This window comes from Egretta garzetta, unplaced genomic scaffold, assembly GCF_000687185.1.
Source record: "Egretta garzetta isolate BGI_Z169 unplaced genomic scaffold, ASM68718v1 scaffold23, whole genome shotgun sequence".
Classification (NCBI taxonomy): Eukaryota; Metazoa; Chordata; class Aves; order Pelecaniformes; family Ardeidae; genus Egretta; species Egretta garzetta.
Genome location: NW_009259237.1, coordinates 2769159 through 2788320, shown reverse-complemented (window position 1 = coordinate 2788320; position 19162 = coordinate 2769159). Strand labels below are relative to the sequence as shown.

At 44.8% G+C, this 19162-nt stretch overlaps 1 protein-coding gene across 1 annotated transcript in view; it reads right to left on the bottom strand.

The window, feature by feature from the left end:
* Positions 1-19162, bottom strand: part of LOC104123661 (WT1 interacting protein) — a 49307-nt gene that overhangs the window by 9203 nt on the left and 20942 nt on the right. The window contains exons 3-4 of the mRNA XM_009635936.2: positions 11953-12020; positions 250-312 (exon numbers count right to left, since the gene is read on the bottom strand). Coding sequence (XP_009634231.1) covers positions 250-312; positions 11953-12020 — 131 coding nt within the window. The remainder of the gene's footprint in view (positions 1-249; positions 313-11952; positions 12021-19162) is intronic.

Genomic DNA, 19162 nt, shown 5'->3' with positions numbered 1-19162 from the left:
CTGGCATGTGGCAGAACAACAGCCTCCCATGACCGCAGGTAGAAAGAAGCGCAGTTTACTGTCCTTAATAGTAATAGAGCACGAAGGTATTTTTATTTATTTACTGCCTCAGTTTCAAAAATTACCTTGACAGCAGCAAAGACACAATGACAGTCTGACGGGGAAAACGCACAACGTCTCACAATGCCCTATCCAAAGTACGGGAAAAGCAAGCTACCCCGCGGTTAGGAATTTAGGTCTCTTTCTTACCATTTCCATTATGAGGTGTCCACAAACAAAGCACTTGTCCGCTGTTTGCTGAAAACCTGAATACTGTTCAAACGACAGAAAAGAAAGGATTATTAGTAGCCACTCCTCTAGCTGCAGAAATACCTTTCAAGTGGACGCTGCGCTATTTTCCAGCCTGTGCTGTATATGATAGCAAACTATACAATAGGTTTGGGAGACAGTGACTCAGAAGCCTTCGCTCTGCTCTTGCAGCATACTCAGACACCAGCTTGGCCTCCTGAACCACCGCGAGATTTCCATTGAGTTTCCACTGTAACAATATTATTTTGAGTTTGATTTTTATTTTTGAAGCCTATCTGGCAAGTTTGCATTGGTGTGCTGGAATTAGCTTGAATTCACTCTTTTGATTGTTGTTGCTGGGGAAGTAAATAACATAGGACTTACCTCCCGACTCCTGCTCAGATTAGTGACCAGATGCGTACTGACTCAGATTTTGGACCTACATTTCACTCAGTGCTGTGGGCTCACTAGAAAATGAAGACAGGCCCAAGGAGGATTTAGCTGCCTCATGGATACCAAGGTTTTTATCCAGGGAAGAATCTAAAAGTCTGGTTGTAAGAGCTTGGGTTTGCTGCACAACGTGCACAACAGTAAGGTACCCCAGAAAGCTGATACAAACCCCAACCGTCAGCCCATGCTCCACGGCCACAGGGAGATCCTTTGCCCACTTGGGACCAAAGCTCTGTGTTCCCTGCCTGAGTATTTTTGACCTTAACTTTGTACTTGCATCCCCAAAGCAGAACCTGTTTCAGATGCCAAAGTCTGCCTTCAGCCCTGCGTTTAGAGCTACAGAAAAAGTATCGAGGTTATCAGGCCAGATGACTGACCTACCAAACAACTACCCTACAGGCAAGAGGCATTTGCCTGAAGAACTCCAGCCATGTAATTTTGAAACCGGTATTTGCAGTGGCTGAACTTTACCCTCACCTACTGCAGTCCCATATAAGCCAAGTGCTGCATGTGCTCTCTTTCCTGCCAGAGGGAAGGGGCGTCCGGTTATTTGTATGGTATTGCATAGCGCTGCTTATTTCAGCAATTAAGGTTGTAGCAAAGCTCACCTGAATTGTACTTCAGTTGCACAAGATAAAAGACGGAATGGGGAGGATAAGTCTAAGCTGGACTCTTCTCCCAGAGCACAGGTTAATTGGCTCAGACATCTAACGCATCCTCGGAGCCTCAGCCTAACAGAGCTTACGGCTTGTTCCATTCCCCCCTTGATTTAGTGGGGATTAACTGTCCCCTCACTTCAAAAGCCAGTCGTTCCCAGCCTAGAGCTGCCATATGTTTTCCTTTTTATTGGTGTGAGGGGATTACGTGTTATTTCAGATCAATATGTTGGAAACAAAATTACTGTTGCTATGCAACGAAGTGATTATGAAGGAAAAGGTCTCTCGGCCACTTTGATGGGCCCAGAAAGTCGGTAAACGATGGTATGGCCGCTGCCACAGCTCCAAATTTACTACGCGCTAAGGAGCACAGCTCATGCAATCTTAAGAAACCTTGAAACGTCACCACAAGTGACCGGGGTGTTGAGGCGCAAACGCAGAGGCGGGCAGGCCTAGCTGGCTGTTTCTGCACAATACTGTTTTTTGCCTTTTTCTTCTCCTTTCTGACGCAGAAAAAAAAGACCTCACTGCTTGGGATGCTTCTTGGCTGCACTGTATCTGAGTAACCATCTGGCTAGACTATTTCCTAAGGCTGCTAACTCGAGGGTTACTGGAAACAGGTGGGTAGGTCCTAGTGGCGCAGACAGCAGAGGATTAACAATAGTACAAACCCAGCTAATTCTAAAATCCTGCTGGAATGAATTTACCAGTACCATCTGGCTGTCATTTGATAAGGAATGCAAAGGAGCATTTATCCAGCTATTGATTAAGAGGGAACATTATTCCCCAGGAACAGAATGGCATAGTGGTCAGATTAATGTCATTTATTGCTAACTAGACTGTCATAAATTACACTGTTTGTCAGAAAGAAAGGTTTTGCTGACACAAAATCACTCTTTATATGAGTAACCCTATTAAATTAAAACCATGATTTGTTTTTAACAAGAGAATTGTTATTTGTCAAATGCATCCAGAACTGGATTACCCAATTAAGAAGACTTTGCAAAATGGCAGTAAGTCTTAACAGCAGTGATAAAATATTTCATGGGCTCGGGGAGCTGTCCTTTACCATGACATTCTTCTCTTTTCTGATCACAGTTATTGATCCCAGACAAACTGGAGACCCGATTCAGTGAGATCAGGGTTTTGGATTCAGCTCTGCTTGTGCTTTAAATTTATTTGGACTGGAAAAGAATAACAGCCTCGGATCCTAGCAGCACTGTTTTCTACATTATGGTAGTACTGTGGACACTGCTGTTTAAAGGTAAATAATAAATTGTTTTCTCTGCATTTTTGTAGCTCACCTGTCAACATCTGCTTTGCAGTGTTTGTTCTTAACTTGGAGAGTTCAAACAGGGCTGTTGTGCTAGGTTTTCAATTTTAGAAGGAGACCTTACAAATGAAGTCTTAAAATACTAACTAAAATTAGCAACCTCTGTCTTTGAAGCACTTGACTACCATTAACCTTCACAAATCTTGCGTGTGCAATGAGAGAGAAGTTGTGACTTGCTCCAGACTGCAGACAACAGCACACGCAGGAGCCTCCCCGATGGTGGGTTCCCAGCGGGGCTGGGTGGAAGACGCACTGGTCCCCCACAGCTTGTGAACTAGGTAACTGCAAGAGAAGGTGAGGCTATGCTCTACAGACTTGTAGCCTCTTTTATTACCGACATAGTTGGAGGGGGGAAAAGAGCTTTTGCGCACACCAGCCATCCCTTGCAATCTGAAGACGTGAAAAAGAGACTGAGGTTGAAATGGTGAATACAGGCTGATAGGCAAGACTCTAGCGGAGAAGCCAAATCACAGCTATGCTTCCTGTACACATGGTATTTTATACGTACAATTTCATCTGGGATGCAAGCAGTACTGGGCTCAATTCTAGCCTTACTCTATGAGGGCTTCCTATCTGCCAGGTTTTTTTTTTTTTTTTTAAAATATTTTGTTGGCAGACCAGTAAGATGATGTAAATACAGACCAACCTCAAACTAGACAGAAATGTTCAGCAGTCTACAGACAGTCTGTACCCAGGACAAATAAGAACCATAATTTTGAACTTTCCCAAATATTCATTATAGATGCTCATTAAGCATATATATAAAAGCATGGAAAGAAGTTGTTATAAAAAGAACAGCTCTGAAATTCAAAGCTGAAAATGAAGTGTTACCCTTCACTCTCACTTCTGTGACTTCAAAATAAGATGCTAGTTACCCAGATGCAAATAGAACAAGTGCACGCTGAAGAGCTGGTACATTATTTTTCCTGATTTCTTAGCTTGGTCCCAACTGATTTCTCCCATATTACCTTGTCCTTGACTTCTCTCCCAGGATAGTTGTCACTTTATGTGCATGAATGAAGACTTTGTAATCAAGCTCCCCAATGATACTTACATAAAATAAGACTCTGGGAAACGAAATAAACCTTGAGAAATATGTTAATTATTTTAGAATAGAAGAGTAAAAATGAAGTAGAAGACTTGGCTGGCCAAACTTTTCTTTTGTTTGCTGTCCACTATACTTTGATTATCAAACGGTCAAAAAAAAATCTCTTAATGATTCTGTCCAAGAGTCTTTGTTTCAATGTAAGAGGAAAACAAGTCCCCTTCTGTCCTGAATATTTAGGCCTGTTAAGTGCCCTCCTGTGATAATCTTGGGGTTTATAACTCTTCTGTCTAATGTGCAATATATCCAAAAGAAATTAACAATGAATTTTGAGCATATAATGAACAATTATGCATGGAGGATAATCCCACCAAGTACTATGAGAAACAATTTCTCCTGTCTGCCCTCAGTCCTGTAACCAATCTTGGTTGTCTACCCAGGGTCTTTCAAAGTTTCATGTTCTCATCATGATTTTCAAAAGCAAAAACATTCAGAAAATAGCATGCCTGAAAAAGGCTTCAGGACCCAAAGTTTCTACCTTAGCAATGTCAGATCTCTGAAAAGACATGTCACTACTTCTCCTTTGCATGCCTAACCGTGCCCAAGGAGAGGCTGATGCACTTCCCTGCTGTTATGCACTCAACAAAACAAAACCTTCCTCCTGGAAACAGACCCTGGAATCTCATTCAGGCTCAGTTTCTTCTTTGATGAGGATGTTCAAAACCTGCTAAAGGTTTGTGCAAGCAGATCGAGTGGGTTACATTTCAGTAGGTGTGGCAGTTGCTGCCCCGGTAATGGTATGAAGCTGTAAAAACTACAATTCACTGTTACAGCACTGCAAAGTCACCAAATGCGATTGCCCAGCCTAGACTTGAGATTCCTACTCTTTTATGCTCTAAGGGCTTTTGAGAGAGATGATCAGCAGTTTTTGCCAAAACGCTTCAGGCATTTAATTCTGAAAACTAATTTCTGAATTGGGTGCTATGCTAATAATGTATTCCAACCCCAGGCTGCCTGTAATCCCTCACAGACTCTCTTCTCCTTGGTTTCCCATTAGCAGAGCATCTGTCTTCTCGCTGCTTTATTGTTTGCTCTCTGCATGGGACCCTTAGTACATGGGACACAACAATGCAAGAAATTCATGGGATCACATTAGGAGAGGGAGAGAATATCAAATTTGGTTTCATGCAGATGGCGTTTTGTTGTTGTTTTTTTACACACATATTTAAATGCAGCGATTAAACTGAACTGAACAAAATGGGGCCTTCTCAGGCTCAAAGATACGGGAGCCTCATGGCAGGTGGCAGAGATTAAACTAAAGGAAAATAGTCCAGAACTTTACTCTTCCTCTTGCTGAAACCCCTTCATGTATCCTGTTGGTTCACCCTGTCTGGCTGCCAGTGAGGAAACGCTACCGCAGCAGCTTATCTTCTGCATTTCCACTTGGTTATGTTTGAAGGACATGGGGTAGGGCAAGGAGGGACTTCATGTTCTGCACAGAGGTAACAGTTTGTCTGGCCACGCACAAAACTCTGCCAAAAATCAGGAATTCAGCTGGCAGCTAACTTTGCCTTCGCAGTCAGGCATTTACAGCCTCACAGAAGGGAATGGCCATTTACTTCTCAGAGAGCCTACACACAACCAAGGCTACTTTCTGTCTGACTAATTTAGAGCCAAAAATTATTTTCTTACCTAGACCTTCCTTAAATAAACTCCTGTGGAAGCTTTGCAGCGGCAATGATTAAGAAAAAAAAAAAGCCTGAAGCAACAACTTTAACTCTGCATCATATCACATGGCCCAAAATCTATTAACTTGACTCACACTGTACGGCACTTCCTATTGCACAGCCCTATGCTCTTGCTGTGGGTTATTTATTGTCACTGCTACCATCTATTATGTACACTGCAAAAGAAACTGTCTACATTAGAACATATCTTCCTGGAAAAAAAAAAAAATCTGGATTTTATTCAAAACAGTTGTTGAAAGATTTCAATTCGAAACATAACAGCAACTAATACCAACGTTTACTACAGAAGTGGAAACACACCACTTTCTCACATGTTTTTTTTCTAACCCTCCCATAGAAAAAAAATTAATGCTGTCTGCTTACAAGTGTTTGGCAGGAGTTACACATAATTAGAAAGAGCTCTAGTTCTTTTAAGTGCGCTTCAGTTATTGTAACTTACTTTTCAATGCAATATTAAGAAAAATGGGATAGTCTGACTTTTTGGATCACCACCTCAACAGGAAATAGGGGAGTGACTATCTGGCATGAAACCAACTGGACTTTGTAACACGCTCTTCCATTCCACTAGCAAATACAAAGTACGGGATAGTTGCAAAAGCTAGACCATAGCGATACATCTCAGGAAAAAAACCCATCTTTGTCCTTCCTTGTCTATTTTGCCATGGCCCAGGAGTAATTCCTGTGACCCATTTAACAATCCCTAACACGGTTCAGGAAATGCTAAGCATCCTTCTAGTGAATACAGACCTCACTCACACATTGACATTTCATCACGTCATGTTTATCTGTGTTATCACCTGGGCCCGGGTACTGCCTGTGTATTGCTCCCTTATAAACTTGAGAGATTTTCTGGACTCCTATTTCAAAACACCAATTTTCTTCAATTAGCAGACCCACAGTTTGCTATGCCATGCACTGTTTGCAGCATTCACCCTTAGTGCCAACATTTTTATATGGCCCCTAGCTTTAAAAAGTTGTCCTCCGGGATGAATTCCCGGGAGAAAATCCAGACCCCCCTGAAGTCAATGGGACTTCTGCCACCAGCTTCAATGGACTTGTAATTTCTTGATAGGGGACACAGCACTACAGCTTTGCTTTGCCATGAGAGGTGAACCCAAACTGCCAGCTCTACACACTCTTCATGCTGATTCACATTCAAGTCCAAAGTGCAGAGGCCAATCAATATTTGGCTATCCCCAAATGCTCTGAAATTTGAATTTTAAGCCCATCTGTATGTTTGATGCAACACTTCAATTCAATTTAATCATCAATACTGTCAAATTAATTTATAAACTAAAACCAGGACCACTGGCAAACTACAAACCTAGTAAAAACTAAGAAAGGAAAGTATTTGCCTTTTTTTGGCAGGGAGGGGCTGCAGTGAGACACACAAGTAGCAACATGAACTTCACTCCCTCGTGCGCCGATTACAGTAACACGCTATCATCTGTTTGCCTTTGTTTTCAGTGACAGTATTTGGGAGCACAGCAACGCCCGGCATTCACGATGCCTCTGGAACTTGAAAGCAGCTCCTGTGACACCAACCTAGAGCCGCCAGTGCCTTCAGCATGCTCACAGACTTCCTTACACTTCCATGCGTCAGGAATATCGCAGCAAAGCTTTGAGTCCATCTTTCTGATAAATGTATCAATAAACACCCATGTCTGTCTGTTCTCTGACTGGAGTATGCAAATAGCAAGTCTAAATACAACATCCTCACAGTTATCTACAACTCCATTTACTGTGATTCCCATTAGAGATGAAATGGACACAAGCTGCAACTTTGATCATTTACCTTTTCAGCTGAGTGTATTTTTTCTGAGGGTCTCACTTAGCAGCAGTGGGCTCTCTGACTAATGCACTAGTCCCAGCGCTCACCTCTCAAAGGGGATCGCCAAACATTTATACTCACTGAGATGGAAAATCAAACCTCTGGCTCCAGCTGACACCAGCTTCCATTACACTAAATAAAAACTATCTTCCTAGGGCCCCAGCAAGTGGGGCGGGCCACTTCCCACACTGCCAGGCTCGGAAAACAGCACGTGCACAAACTGAGAACAACTGCCTTGTTAGTATTAATATTTACATTGCATCCATGCCCAGGGGCTCAAATTAGGGTAAGGGTCTTGTGTTTGGTGCTACAGGAGATGAAGGCGCAAGCCCTGCTCTCATGAGCTGCCCATCACCCAGCTAGTCCTCCACTGATATCCTATCCCTTTCCCCCACGAAAGGCTGATCATTTCCGTTTGCCACCTCCCTACCAGTCTTGCATGCCCCGACACATTTGCATTTTTAAAACCATTGAGAGTTTTACAGCTGTGGATATGAGGCCCTGTATGATCTCTGTAGTCAACTTTTGCACTGCAGTGACCAACTCTGGAGAAAGAGGCTACAGCTGTAGCAAGGAGAGTGCCCTGAGCAGGTACCAGGTGCTGCTGTAGGGGACCGAAGGATCAGAAACCCCAGTAGACTGGATGGAGAAGAGAAGGAAGACTTGAGAGGCTGCCTACAGGGTAGGAAGGAGACTCCCAAAGGCCTCCTGGAGGCTTGCAAAGCACTAAGTCTCTCTCTGCAGTTGGCATGTGCAAAACAAAGTTTTTAGAGCCCTTCCCTTTGAGGATTTATGGGCACAGTGACAGATCTTCCTCACTGAAATGGATGAACAGCTTTAGATGAAACTTTCAACAACTAATGACAGCTAAGTTAGCCGGAGGCAAAAACCTGGCGTGAAGAAGTTCAGCCTAAATGATTAAATTTGGCAAAGTTATAAGACAGTGAAAGAGAGAATCTTAAAAGGGGAAGTTTTGAGTGACCTTAATGCTATGCACTGGAGCTTGTGGTGTCTGCAATAGGTTATTTCCAGAGCATCTGAGTGTCTTCCAGTAGTGCATTAAGCAATGTAACTAACATCTGTCACAAGGTTCATTTTCCCTCTCATCTCCTCCCTGGAGGGAAATTCTCTCATTTCTTAACCTCTACTGGACCCCCAACTCAATAATGTTCATTACCTCAAGAGAAAAAGAAAAAGCCTATCAAAAAGAAAAAGAAAAAAAAAAAAGAAAAAAAAAGAGAGCGCCCAGATCTAAGATTCAGGCTGCTTTGGTGACATTTTTAAAGTCTTTTTTGCCAAGAAAAACAGTAATTTCTTTTAAATTTCTTTCCATGATATTTAAGCATTGAAAAGGAAAGACAAATTAAAATTACTGAGCTATTTTTCCTTCACCCATGATTATGCAGCAATTTATCAACAAAATGGTACAAGAACATCTGACTGGGATTATTTATTATACAGTAAGGCATTTATTTTTTGTTCACTTCACCAGGAACAGTGTCCCTGTTATGGCTAGTTAGCCATCTGTGTCCTAAGAGCTTTCAGGGAAGGATTAAACTGTCATTTATTTTATTTCCTTTCATGAAATAACTATCCTACCAGGGCTGAGGCAAGACTTGGATATTGCTGGACTTGCTACCTTAAGGTGGCATGAAAAAGAGTAACTGTATCTTCCCTGGAGCGAAAGCAAAGCAATTAAAAGTTTGGGGGTTTGGGTTTGTTCTTTTTACTCCTTACAGTTCAGTAATGTGTGATATCGCTACTGAAGTGCTCCTACTGGAAATTGCATAGATTAGGCAATCTCTATACCATGTTTAGGCAGAAGTGGAATTATCTGTGGAATTCTTTTTTTTTTAAATCTGATTCATTCACTACATTTAGCTAACATGGCTCGACTTTAAGAACTGAGAGGATGTGCAGCTAATCAGAGCTGGAAGCAGGAGGCTGACAAAAATAAAGAAAGAAGAGGTACGCCATGTCCTCCAGGTGGTAAGGGTTTACCAGCCCTTGCCCATCGGTTCACAACCCCACACACAGAAGGCTGGCACTGTTCTCACAAGGACAACTGTAGCATGTGGCATCCCTTCTCCATCTACAACTCCACAAGCGGCTCTAAAGACTTCTAGCATTTCTTCCCTGGAAAGAATGAGCAAAATAAGCCGCCCGATTCAGAGAAAGATAATCTGTGCCCTCAGTAAGAGCAAACATGTGGGAAAACTATTTGCTAGAAGAATGTACCTTGCGGCTATTGCCAAAGGTTTTGATGGGTGTATCTGTGCTTTGGATAGCTTTATGGCTGCGCAGTGGAAATTGCTCATAATGAATGATAACATCTACGTTTCTCTAACACCTTTTGTCCAGAAATCAAAGAAACTTTTCAAAGAAAAGGCCAGATTTTGAACGCTTGATGATAGCAGCTCCTCACGTCACACTTTTACAGACTGATTTTTTTTTTGAAGCAACGTGGTAGCCAAAGCTCTCTAGCACTCGCTATGCTTTAAGTGACAACTGAGCTCTCTTAAAAGATGTGACCCACGCAGCATTTCAGCGCTGAAATGCAACTGCTGCTGGGGTGGAAGAGATGCGCCCTGGAGCGGCTGGCACCAGCACAGTGATGAACCTTGGAAGGGACAGCTTAGCCAAGGAGGGAGAGCCCTGCTCTTACACTGGGTGCCGAACATGGCTTTTCTCAAGGCCCACACATAATATTGCAGTGAATTCCATGTATCACCTTTGATAGAGAGGAGGAGTTGATCTGTCCTGAGTCAGTGGGAGTTAAAGAACCAGGTATCGTATATGAGCCATCAACCACAGCTCTGGAGACTCTGCTCCGGCTGTTCTGACACAGAGAACACCAGTACTGCAGGAGAACTAAAATACTGACATCTATAGGATGTTAAACATTTCTAATAGTTACAATAAGAAACAACCCATAAATATTATCCACTCTTCCCTAAAATTTCCTACGTGACCTGTTAACAGCAAGAACCAGTTCAGCTTTTCTGCCCGTCGTTGTTCACGTGCGATTTACTGCAGTCCCGAAGTGGGACCTACTGTGCCTTAAACATCCCAGCAGTTCCCTAACTTGCAAAAAGTTTATTCCTATCAGGTCTTTAACCTCAGTTTTCGTGGGAAAATCACTGCAAGTATCTCCCTTCAGAAGCCTACTACAGAACATGTCTAAGAACTAAGGATGTTTCCCCTCCATCCCTTGAAAACTGGATGTTTTCCAAAGGATTGAGATTTTTAGGTTTAAAATTCTCATGTTTAGGCTGAAATCACAAGCTTATAACAACAGTCATGTCAATAAGTCTGGATGAAAGGTTTTGATCATGGGGAAAGTACATTCCAACACAGTTCAAAATAAAAATCTCTAAGTTTTGAGAGCCCTTGCATCTCACACTCCACCTCTTCTCCCTCTCCCTGTGCTTCCGCAGAAGCACAGGAAAGAAACAGCTGAAAAAAAGCAAGGGAGAAAAAAAAATTTTCTCCCCAAAATGCAAGCAAAACAGCAACACATTTCAATTGTAACAAGAAACTTATTTTCTACACAAAATCCAAATTGGTCTTTTCAACAGGCTCCAGCTGTGGTAGGCTAAGAGTAAAGGTGTAACATGTGAAGGCAACTATGGCTTATATTTTAGGAATTTCCATGATTTTTATGGATTGCATTGATGAGAAAGGCATTTGCGCACGCTGAACTGCCAGTAACATTTTTGTTGTGGGATATAGTTTGAATAATTCCTTCGCAAAAAGCACGGCCATATTTTCATTAGAAACGGAAAGTCATTCTGGAAGACCCAAGCTTCTAAACGAATGGTATTTCAATAACTAAAGATCGTATAAAGTCAACACACTGATTCTCCAATTCATCATCCTCTGAGCTAAAATATATCATTCCTCCCTAATTTCAATTCCCAGCCATGCCGTCCTCTTAATTATAAATGGTCTGCCACTTACCAAATCATTCTCTGTGTACTGCACAATCCTCACCTTTAATTGCACAAATATTTTATTTTTGGAACAACACAGCTCAGCAACAAGCTTCATTTTTCTTTTCATGACTCAGTCTCTATTAAAGTAAAGCATTTATAAAAGCTGTGGGCACATGGAGAGAAAATTAGTTGCTCCTCCGTGGCTAACAGTTTTTAGCTAATCACAATGCAGCTCCACATCACTCTGAGCAGAGCAGCGATTAAAACTGCGCCTGCAACAAAGCAACATTGTACACAGCGATGACGTGCTCCAGTCAAAAACGTCTCCCCTCTTGGGGGTATTCCCCAGATGTTTGACTTTGAGCTCTAGCTTGGCAGGCGAGGCTTTGTGGCTGCAATTCAAGTCCCAAGCTTGAGCAGCTCCAGTGTTTATTCTCATAATTTACACTTTGTGATGGCTTATGGACAGTTATGTACTTGGTTTCATAGCCACCACTTCAAACCAAGGGCCTGATCCTTCCTGTATGAGTTAGTGGTAAACGCTTCCCGATTGCAGCACTGGCAGGAGGCCCCAGATGACTAAACTGTCTCTCAAAGCAAACAAGCCAATATAAAAGAACAATCTGGTTTAAAAACAATAAAAAAAATGCCTGAAATCTTACTTACTAGGAAGTCTTCTTCACAGTACACCTTGCCATTGACGTTGTAGAACGCTTTTCCTCGTAGTCTTCTCCCTGTTAAAATATGGTACCATCAGAATCCTGCACTCCGTCCCCAAACCCAGTCCTTCAGGATGCAAAGGGAAAGGGACACCCTGCTGCGCCTGTCTGCGTGGCCGGTTCCTGGCCCCGCTCCTCCCCGGAGGGTCCATCCAGAGACACGGGTGAGGGCTAGGCTCTTGGTTCCATCCTGCCTTAACAAATTCCTTATCAACTAAATGTTACTTTAAGTGCCGGTTATGGAACCCAGCTGATACTGGTTCCTAGAAAATTTGAAATCTAAACCCAAAAATTATTATTCTGGAGGGAAAGACTCATTTGTAAATTGAGACAGTTTTCTTAGCAGGTGAAATCACAGCAGGCATACATCCACTGCAATCAACATCAGTGACGTGTTTGTCTCCAAAGGACCAAACAAGGGGATACTGCATATGGATGTTCCTGTCACCTTTAAAAATATTAATACATTAATCAATGCCACAAGCAGCTACTCCCACAGCTCCCTGCAATACTAAAGCAGTACAAGGTACATGTGACGGAGGGAAGGACAGAAAAATTGCACTGAAAACAAGAGATTTCAACTTCGAGCATTTGCTGTTTCATTAGCGCCTGCGGAACTCTACAAAAAGGATTAAAACCAGGAATTCAGAAACCACCAAGCCCAACCAGTTTTTAGATACCATAGATCAGATCTGTCTTACACCAGAGCTGCTCCACTGAAAGCAACGCCATTTTATCAGTGTAAAACCAGAGAGGGAGAAGGAAAACCGCACTCATCCTGACTCACCTTATTTCCACTTTGTGCCAGGGTCTCACTGGCCAAAGCTCCCAAACATTTGGGAGCTCTCACGAGCCATTTGCAGCCTTGGCAAGCCGATGGCACGGTGCCTACCACGGGCTGCATACTGGCAGCCGTTAGCAGTGACACAGAGCAAGGAAGAGGGCAAGAGGCTCTGTATTTGCAGGTCAACAGACGAGCCCCTCCCAGGCCGCTGCTGGAGCTTTTACTCCACAGAATAAGCCTGGACATCTCCTACCGAGGCAAGGTAGCAGCTCCACCATAAACACCACCGATCTTTGCAGAGGGTTTGACTCTGAGGGCCGGCGAGCTGAGCCAGCTGGCCAAGCATAGAGGGGCAGGAGTGCTCTCCACGGTTTCCATAAACAATGTTGAGGAAAATATGATTAATTTTCAGTACTTGAAAGTGCCTTTTACATGTTGCCACTGTGATCTGATCCTGGGAAACAGTGTGTGGCACAAAGAAGTTGGGATCTGGGCTGATGCTTTTGGGAAATCACATGCTGCATGTGGTTGTCTGGCGGTTTTACTGTCGTGGCCGAGGGAAATGCTTCTTTTGTGTGCACATTCTTGGGCTGTCGATCTCACGGGCTGCTGTCTCCATACTGCTGGTAGGTGGAGTCAGCTCCTGTTTGTCTTTCTAGCTGCCTAGTAGCTCTGGTGGGGACCAGGAGCCTGGTGGTGTGGGCAATGCACTGAGACCGTCCCATCTCTTCTGAGACTCTTAGGTAAAACTGGTCCATCCTACACATTACCAAAACAGAGCATGGGGTTGGGACAGCAATCAGGGGGTCAAGGGCCCCTCTTGACCAATGCAGGAGCAACCACCCCTAGATCTTCCCTCCTGATTATCCAAGCTGTTTTTAAACCTCTCAAGTGAATGGTAAAGGAAAGGTAAATGGAAGGGAGGGAAGAAAAGGAGAGAGGCCAGAATGGCTTTTTAAAGGACACATTGGCTCTGCTAGACCCAGCCTTAATACACAACTTGTCTTTAGATGGTGGAAATGAAGTGGCTGCACCCAGAACAGGGACTTGCCTTGGATGAGCTAATGCAGCACTTCCACCGTGCTCATGTACACCGCTGGTGCAGAGCCAGGGCGTTTGTTTCAGGTGGAGAAACGCTGGCCATCACCCTCATCACACACCCAATATGGTTAGAAGCAGCAGAGATAGTTAGGGACAAATCCTGAACTCTATTGCTAGCAGGATCTCTGCAGGAAAGGAATGCCCTAATTCGGGGAGGCGTCAGCATCTCCTGAGGCACTGCAAAAGGTGTGCGAGGACCCATCCATCCCACTTATCCCACTGTATCCCAGTGTGCAGAGCTTCCAGTGCTCATGTTGATAGAAACACCCCAAATTCTGCTCCTATTGTTTCCTTAGCACAGCATCCCTGGCAGAATGAGCCCATGGGGTCAAAGCTTTCCTGGATCAGGAAGGAACGGGAAGCCTATGACCCAAAGCAAACAAGGCAAACCCAACAGTTTGGACTGGCTCTCAAAAATGCTGATGTTATCAGGTGCGTTTGGCAGCTGATTGCCCTGCGACATGAAACAACTTCACCCCAGTGCAGCAAAGCTGCTCACCTCCACCGCAGGCACCGCACAACTGGTGAGCCTCTGCTTGCTGCTCACACCCCGCTCTGCAAGCCCCCCGCCAGCCGAATGCAGGCAGCTGGCCTCCCCGGCCACACAGCCGACCTGGTCACGACATCTCTGTTTTACACAGCACTCGCAGAGCAACACCTTTCAAAACTGAGGAAAACCACCATTTTCCCCATTTTACAGCTGAAAAAACCAAGCCACCTATTAGGGAACCAACTTGCTTAAACTCATAAAGTAGGCAAGCAGCGTGCTCATGTTATTAGCAATAATTAGTAAGATAGGCCTTTTACCTTAAAGGAATTTCATTCAGGGATCGTACAATAATTATCTCATAAACAAGAAATAGCAAGTTATCACACAAATAGCCATGGCTACAATATATTGGCTTCTACGTACTACATTTTAGTAATAAAGGCAAAAACATACGTTCCACTTGCCCTCCGAAAGAGTTCACTAAATGACGGCATTGAACACGGTCGAACACCAAACTCTGCAAGTGCCCGGGAGCCGTGTGAAAACTGCAATCAAGAGGGCAGTGCCGGCAGTTGCAGCCGGGGAGACGCAGAGCCCGGGGAGACGCAGCGTTGGTACCTCCCAGCCCCAGGGCAGCCGTGCAGCAGGGCGGGTGCAACACCTCGAGGTTAGGGTACCTGCCCCCAGCTCTGGACAAGGCTGTTTCACCTCTCAAGGTCCTGGAGTAACTTGGGGGCCTGCACAGCACCAGCCTGTTCTGTGTAGCCGTAAACCTATTCTTGTCAATCGGGCAGAGATTACAAGTTAGAAAAAAACCAACGTTGCTTTAGCCAGCTGAGTCACACGCTTGGCCAGCTAGCGAAGGTAACCTCATCCTGCCCACCGGTACGCAGAACCTGCTGCTTGGCTTTCCTTTGAATGACTATTGCCAAGCCCGGGTTACTATTTGCTTTCGTACTATTGAAACAAAAAAGTCAAAAGAGTTTCTGACAAAACTTGATGCAACTTGCCGATAGCTCATTAGAATAATAATGAGCAGTTAAAATGAGCAGCCTAGCACAGAGTTCACAAGCGCGGGGTTTCACAAACGCTGTGCTGCTTTCCTCCTCCTGCTGGATACCCACCTTGGCACGTCCCCCCTGTCAGACCAGTTTTCAACAGCAGCGAGGAAGAGGCTCTGTTTCACACCGGACCAGAAGAGCAGCAGGCCGGCCAGGAATGCGCGGGGGACCACGGGACCAGGCAGAAGCCGCCCAGCCTGCAGCCCGCACACAGGCACGTAACACCAGCTTTTATAGGGAAGCCCTTTCTTCCCCCCCAAGTGCTCTTTAGAGCCTTGTTTTACTGTAGAAAACGAAGCTTATGTGCTCACAGTGACAACAAATGCTTGTTGCAAATAACTTTTACATTTCTTGACTGACACCCACATATTTGACGGGTAGCGAGTGCCACGATAAGGGGGTTCCCCCACCTCAGGTGGGAGGCAGAGACCTTGCAAACGCTCCAGCAAAGAGTGCAAAGTTTCATGTAGATAATTTAGCAGTTAATAAAATGCAAGCTAGAAATTACTCTGTCCCAGGGAACGATCACAACTGGTGTTTGCAGCCAACATGACAAACATCCAAAAGAAAGCAAGCTTTTGGAACTTTTAAAAAATATATAAAATCAGAATCAGCTCTAGGTTTTTAACATCACTTTTAACATTTAGCCAGTTTATGAGTCTCTGGTATTTAAATGTGTCTGGCAATTACTAGTGTTGCAAACTAAAAGGAAGAAACAGGAGAGATGTTGCTTTAGCAAAAGGACTCAACTCAAAGATTCGGCTTGCAAAAGGAAAAATGACCCACAGTTGACACAGGCTGTCCACAACTATTCTCTCCAGTCTCCACAACACTCTGCTGGGTGGGGAAAAAACACCAGCCAGGAAGCCAAGATGGGGTAAAGCTTTTTCCAACGCTGTTTCAAAAGCTGCTCCAGGCCCTCATGGAACAAAATGTGAATCAGACTGGGTTTTACCGTCTTAAGGAGGTGCTCTGAAAGAGCGCTGAAAATGTCCTGCCCCCTCCCCACCAGCCCAGAAAGCATCTTCAAAGCCCTCCCTGCCGCTGCTGGCATGGTGCATTTGCCTATAGGGAGGTGAGTTTATCAGGTTGCAGCCTTCAGCGGTAGATCTCCACTCTCACACGGGATGATGCAACCGTGTCAGGGGCTAACACCCCCCCGCGCCTTTGTAAGGCAAGAGATAGCAATGTCTCACTGTCACAGCATGGTTATTAGACCTAATTACTGTTTGCAGCGTGCTTTGAAGTTGAGAAGTGCCAAGCATTATTATAATATTTTAAGCACTTTGATGATTAAAAACACGCAACCGTTGGGTAATAATCATGATTTACTAGCATTGTGGTGTAAGCAAGTTCATGTGAGAAGCCTGCATTGTCTCAGTGCCTGACGCTACTTAAAAACAAACAGCTCCCCTCTGACATAATGGGAATGCTGCAGTCCCAGCCTCGCCTCCCAGATAACGCCTGGCGCGTCTCTGAGACTACCAGCGTGCTGAAAAAAATACACCAGCGTACTTCCTCGCCATCATGATCTCTCTTGTGATATTCTTGTGATACACGTGCCTCTTCTCGCAACTTCATGTGGGAAAGTTTCAGTGTTAGAGGGAACAAAGTGCAAGATGACTAATAATGTCCTTGTTATTTCTAACATTACAGCTGTGTGGAACAAGAGGATTGCATTTTAGTCAGAAAATGTAACTAAAACCTCCTCATGTGGAGCGCAGTCGAGGAGTTCAGCCATAGGTATGACTGCTAAAGATAAGAAATTTGTTAAAGCAGAGCTAATTAAAAGCCTGAACAGTCCAAGCTATTGCCATAGATTCAAGTACCTGCCATTCCTGTTGGCTGGGGTCATGCCTGGGTAGGTCTGACCACACACGAGCACAGACCTCGGCCCTGCTGCTGCTTCTGCCATGGGGGCACAGCCGCCCCGAGAGCCCCGAGCAGGCAGCGAGCAAGGTGCAGGCTGCGGCAGGACCGGGCGGGATGGCTGCCATGGCGTCGGGGGCTCACTCCAGCACGGCCATGCACTGCTCCTGCTGGGAAAGTGGCACCACGAGCTCCTGGCCTGTCTCACAGCAGCAACACAAGTACATAGCTTCCTTCTTCAACAGCTATTTCTGGAGGGAAAAAAGCGTATCACATTGCTTCTCACACTGGGATTTCTTCCCCTTCTTATTCTATGAATTGTCAGTTCTAAGGGTGAATGGGACACACTCTTGTGAGAATCTCTGCAGTCTGGAAGCTTTTGCCCACAACTTGCACAGCTTTCTGAGCATGGCAGTCCCCGGCTCTTTCATGCCTGACTGACCAAAGAACTGTGCGTATCTGTTTTAGTTAGCAATGTTAAACACGGACCTAATTGCTTGTTAACTGCTTCAGATGCCATCTCTGCAGTGACTGATGCGACACCAGCATCATTACCAGTCTCGTGTTAGCACCTTAAATGACAGTGTCTCAAAGCATTCAGACTAAAGCGACATGTAAACATACACGCAGAATTAATACGCAACAGCATTTGCTCAAATATTTCCCAGCTACCTTAATTGGGAAGGAAAATTCGCAAGTATTGCCCCAAAGCCCTGTACGAGTGAAACCAGACCCAAGGTGGCTTGGCCTGAGCAAACATACCTGTGTGCCTGCTGTGCACCTGTGGCCACAGTCCCTATCACTGCTCAATGGAAACATAAACTTTACCAGGTCAAACCGGGTAATTTTGTTTTGCAAAAGCCCCTGGCACGGGTCAGGGGCCGCACTGATTCAGAGCTGGTCTGCAGTAGCTGTCTGTGGGCCGCCCACACTCACAAATGCAGACTGCACCCAAACGCACTTCTACACCCCACGGGCTGCGGCCGGGCCCATCGCCGACCCACGCAGGGGTGGTTGGTGCCCAAGTGGTCTCCCGCGTAGCCTGTGGACACCGTCATGACAGCACAGGGCAGCACGATGGGAACCACTGTCCACGGCCTTCAACTTAACTCTGGTACAGACGCTGCAGCTTTCCTTGCCGTGCAAGGTGTGACCTGCCCTCTGAGGAGCACCTGTGTGCTCTCTAAGTACATGTTTTAATGACTGAGAAACTGCGATCAAAATAACTCAAAAGCTGAAGGGTGAACGAAACGTCCAGAATCCAATCTGTTCTCCAAACACCCCAAGGTCAGACAACTACTGTTTCTGAAAAGTGGAAATTAGTTTAGACTTTAAGTCACCAGATGATCCCCGGGAGCTGAAACTTCAAGAGAAACACCCAAGTTTTACAAACATGGAATAAATAATTGAAAATGTCAAGTAATAACAACCCATCTCTGCTACCTCCTCTACCCAGTCATCTCAAGATAAAAACGATGCATAATTTCACTTGGTAGAGGAGGTTTGCCTGCCCAGGAATTAAAGATGTGCCAAAAAAGAACAAAAGCTTCCAATACTTTTTCTTTATTTGTTACCACTTGTCCTTTATCCATGTGTGAGTTTGGGCCTGCAGATCTCCATCCCTCCCTCTGGCTTACGACTGCCTATCTGCACAGAGATTTTCTTTACATGGGGTTTCTGCCATTCCACCCACTTGAGAACGCAGAGCACCAAGGCTGCTTTCGCCCCTGAATAACCGTTAATTAAATTTTTCTCCTCCGTCTCCTACAGGGGACTCTCACAAAGCCACCAAGCAACACGAGCACAACGCCTTCATGAGAGGGTCCTGCGTTCCAGCCGCAGCCTCATCACC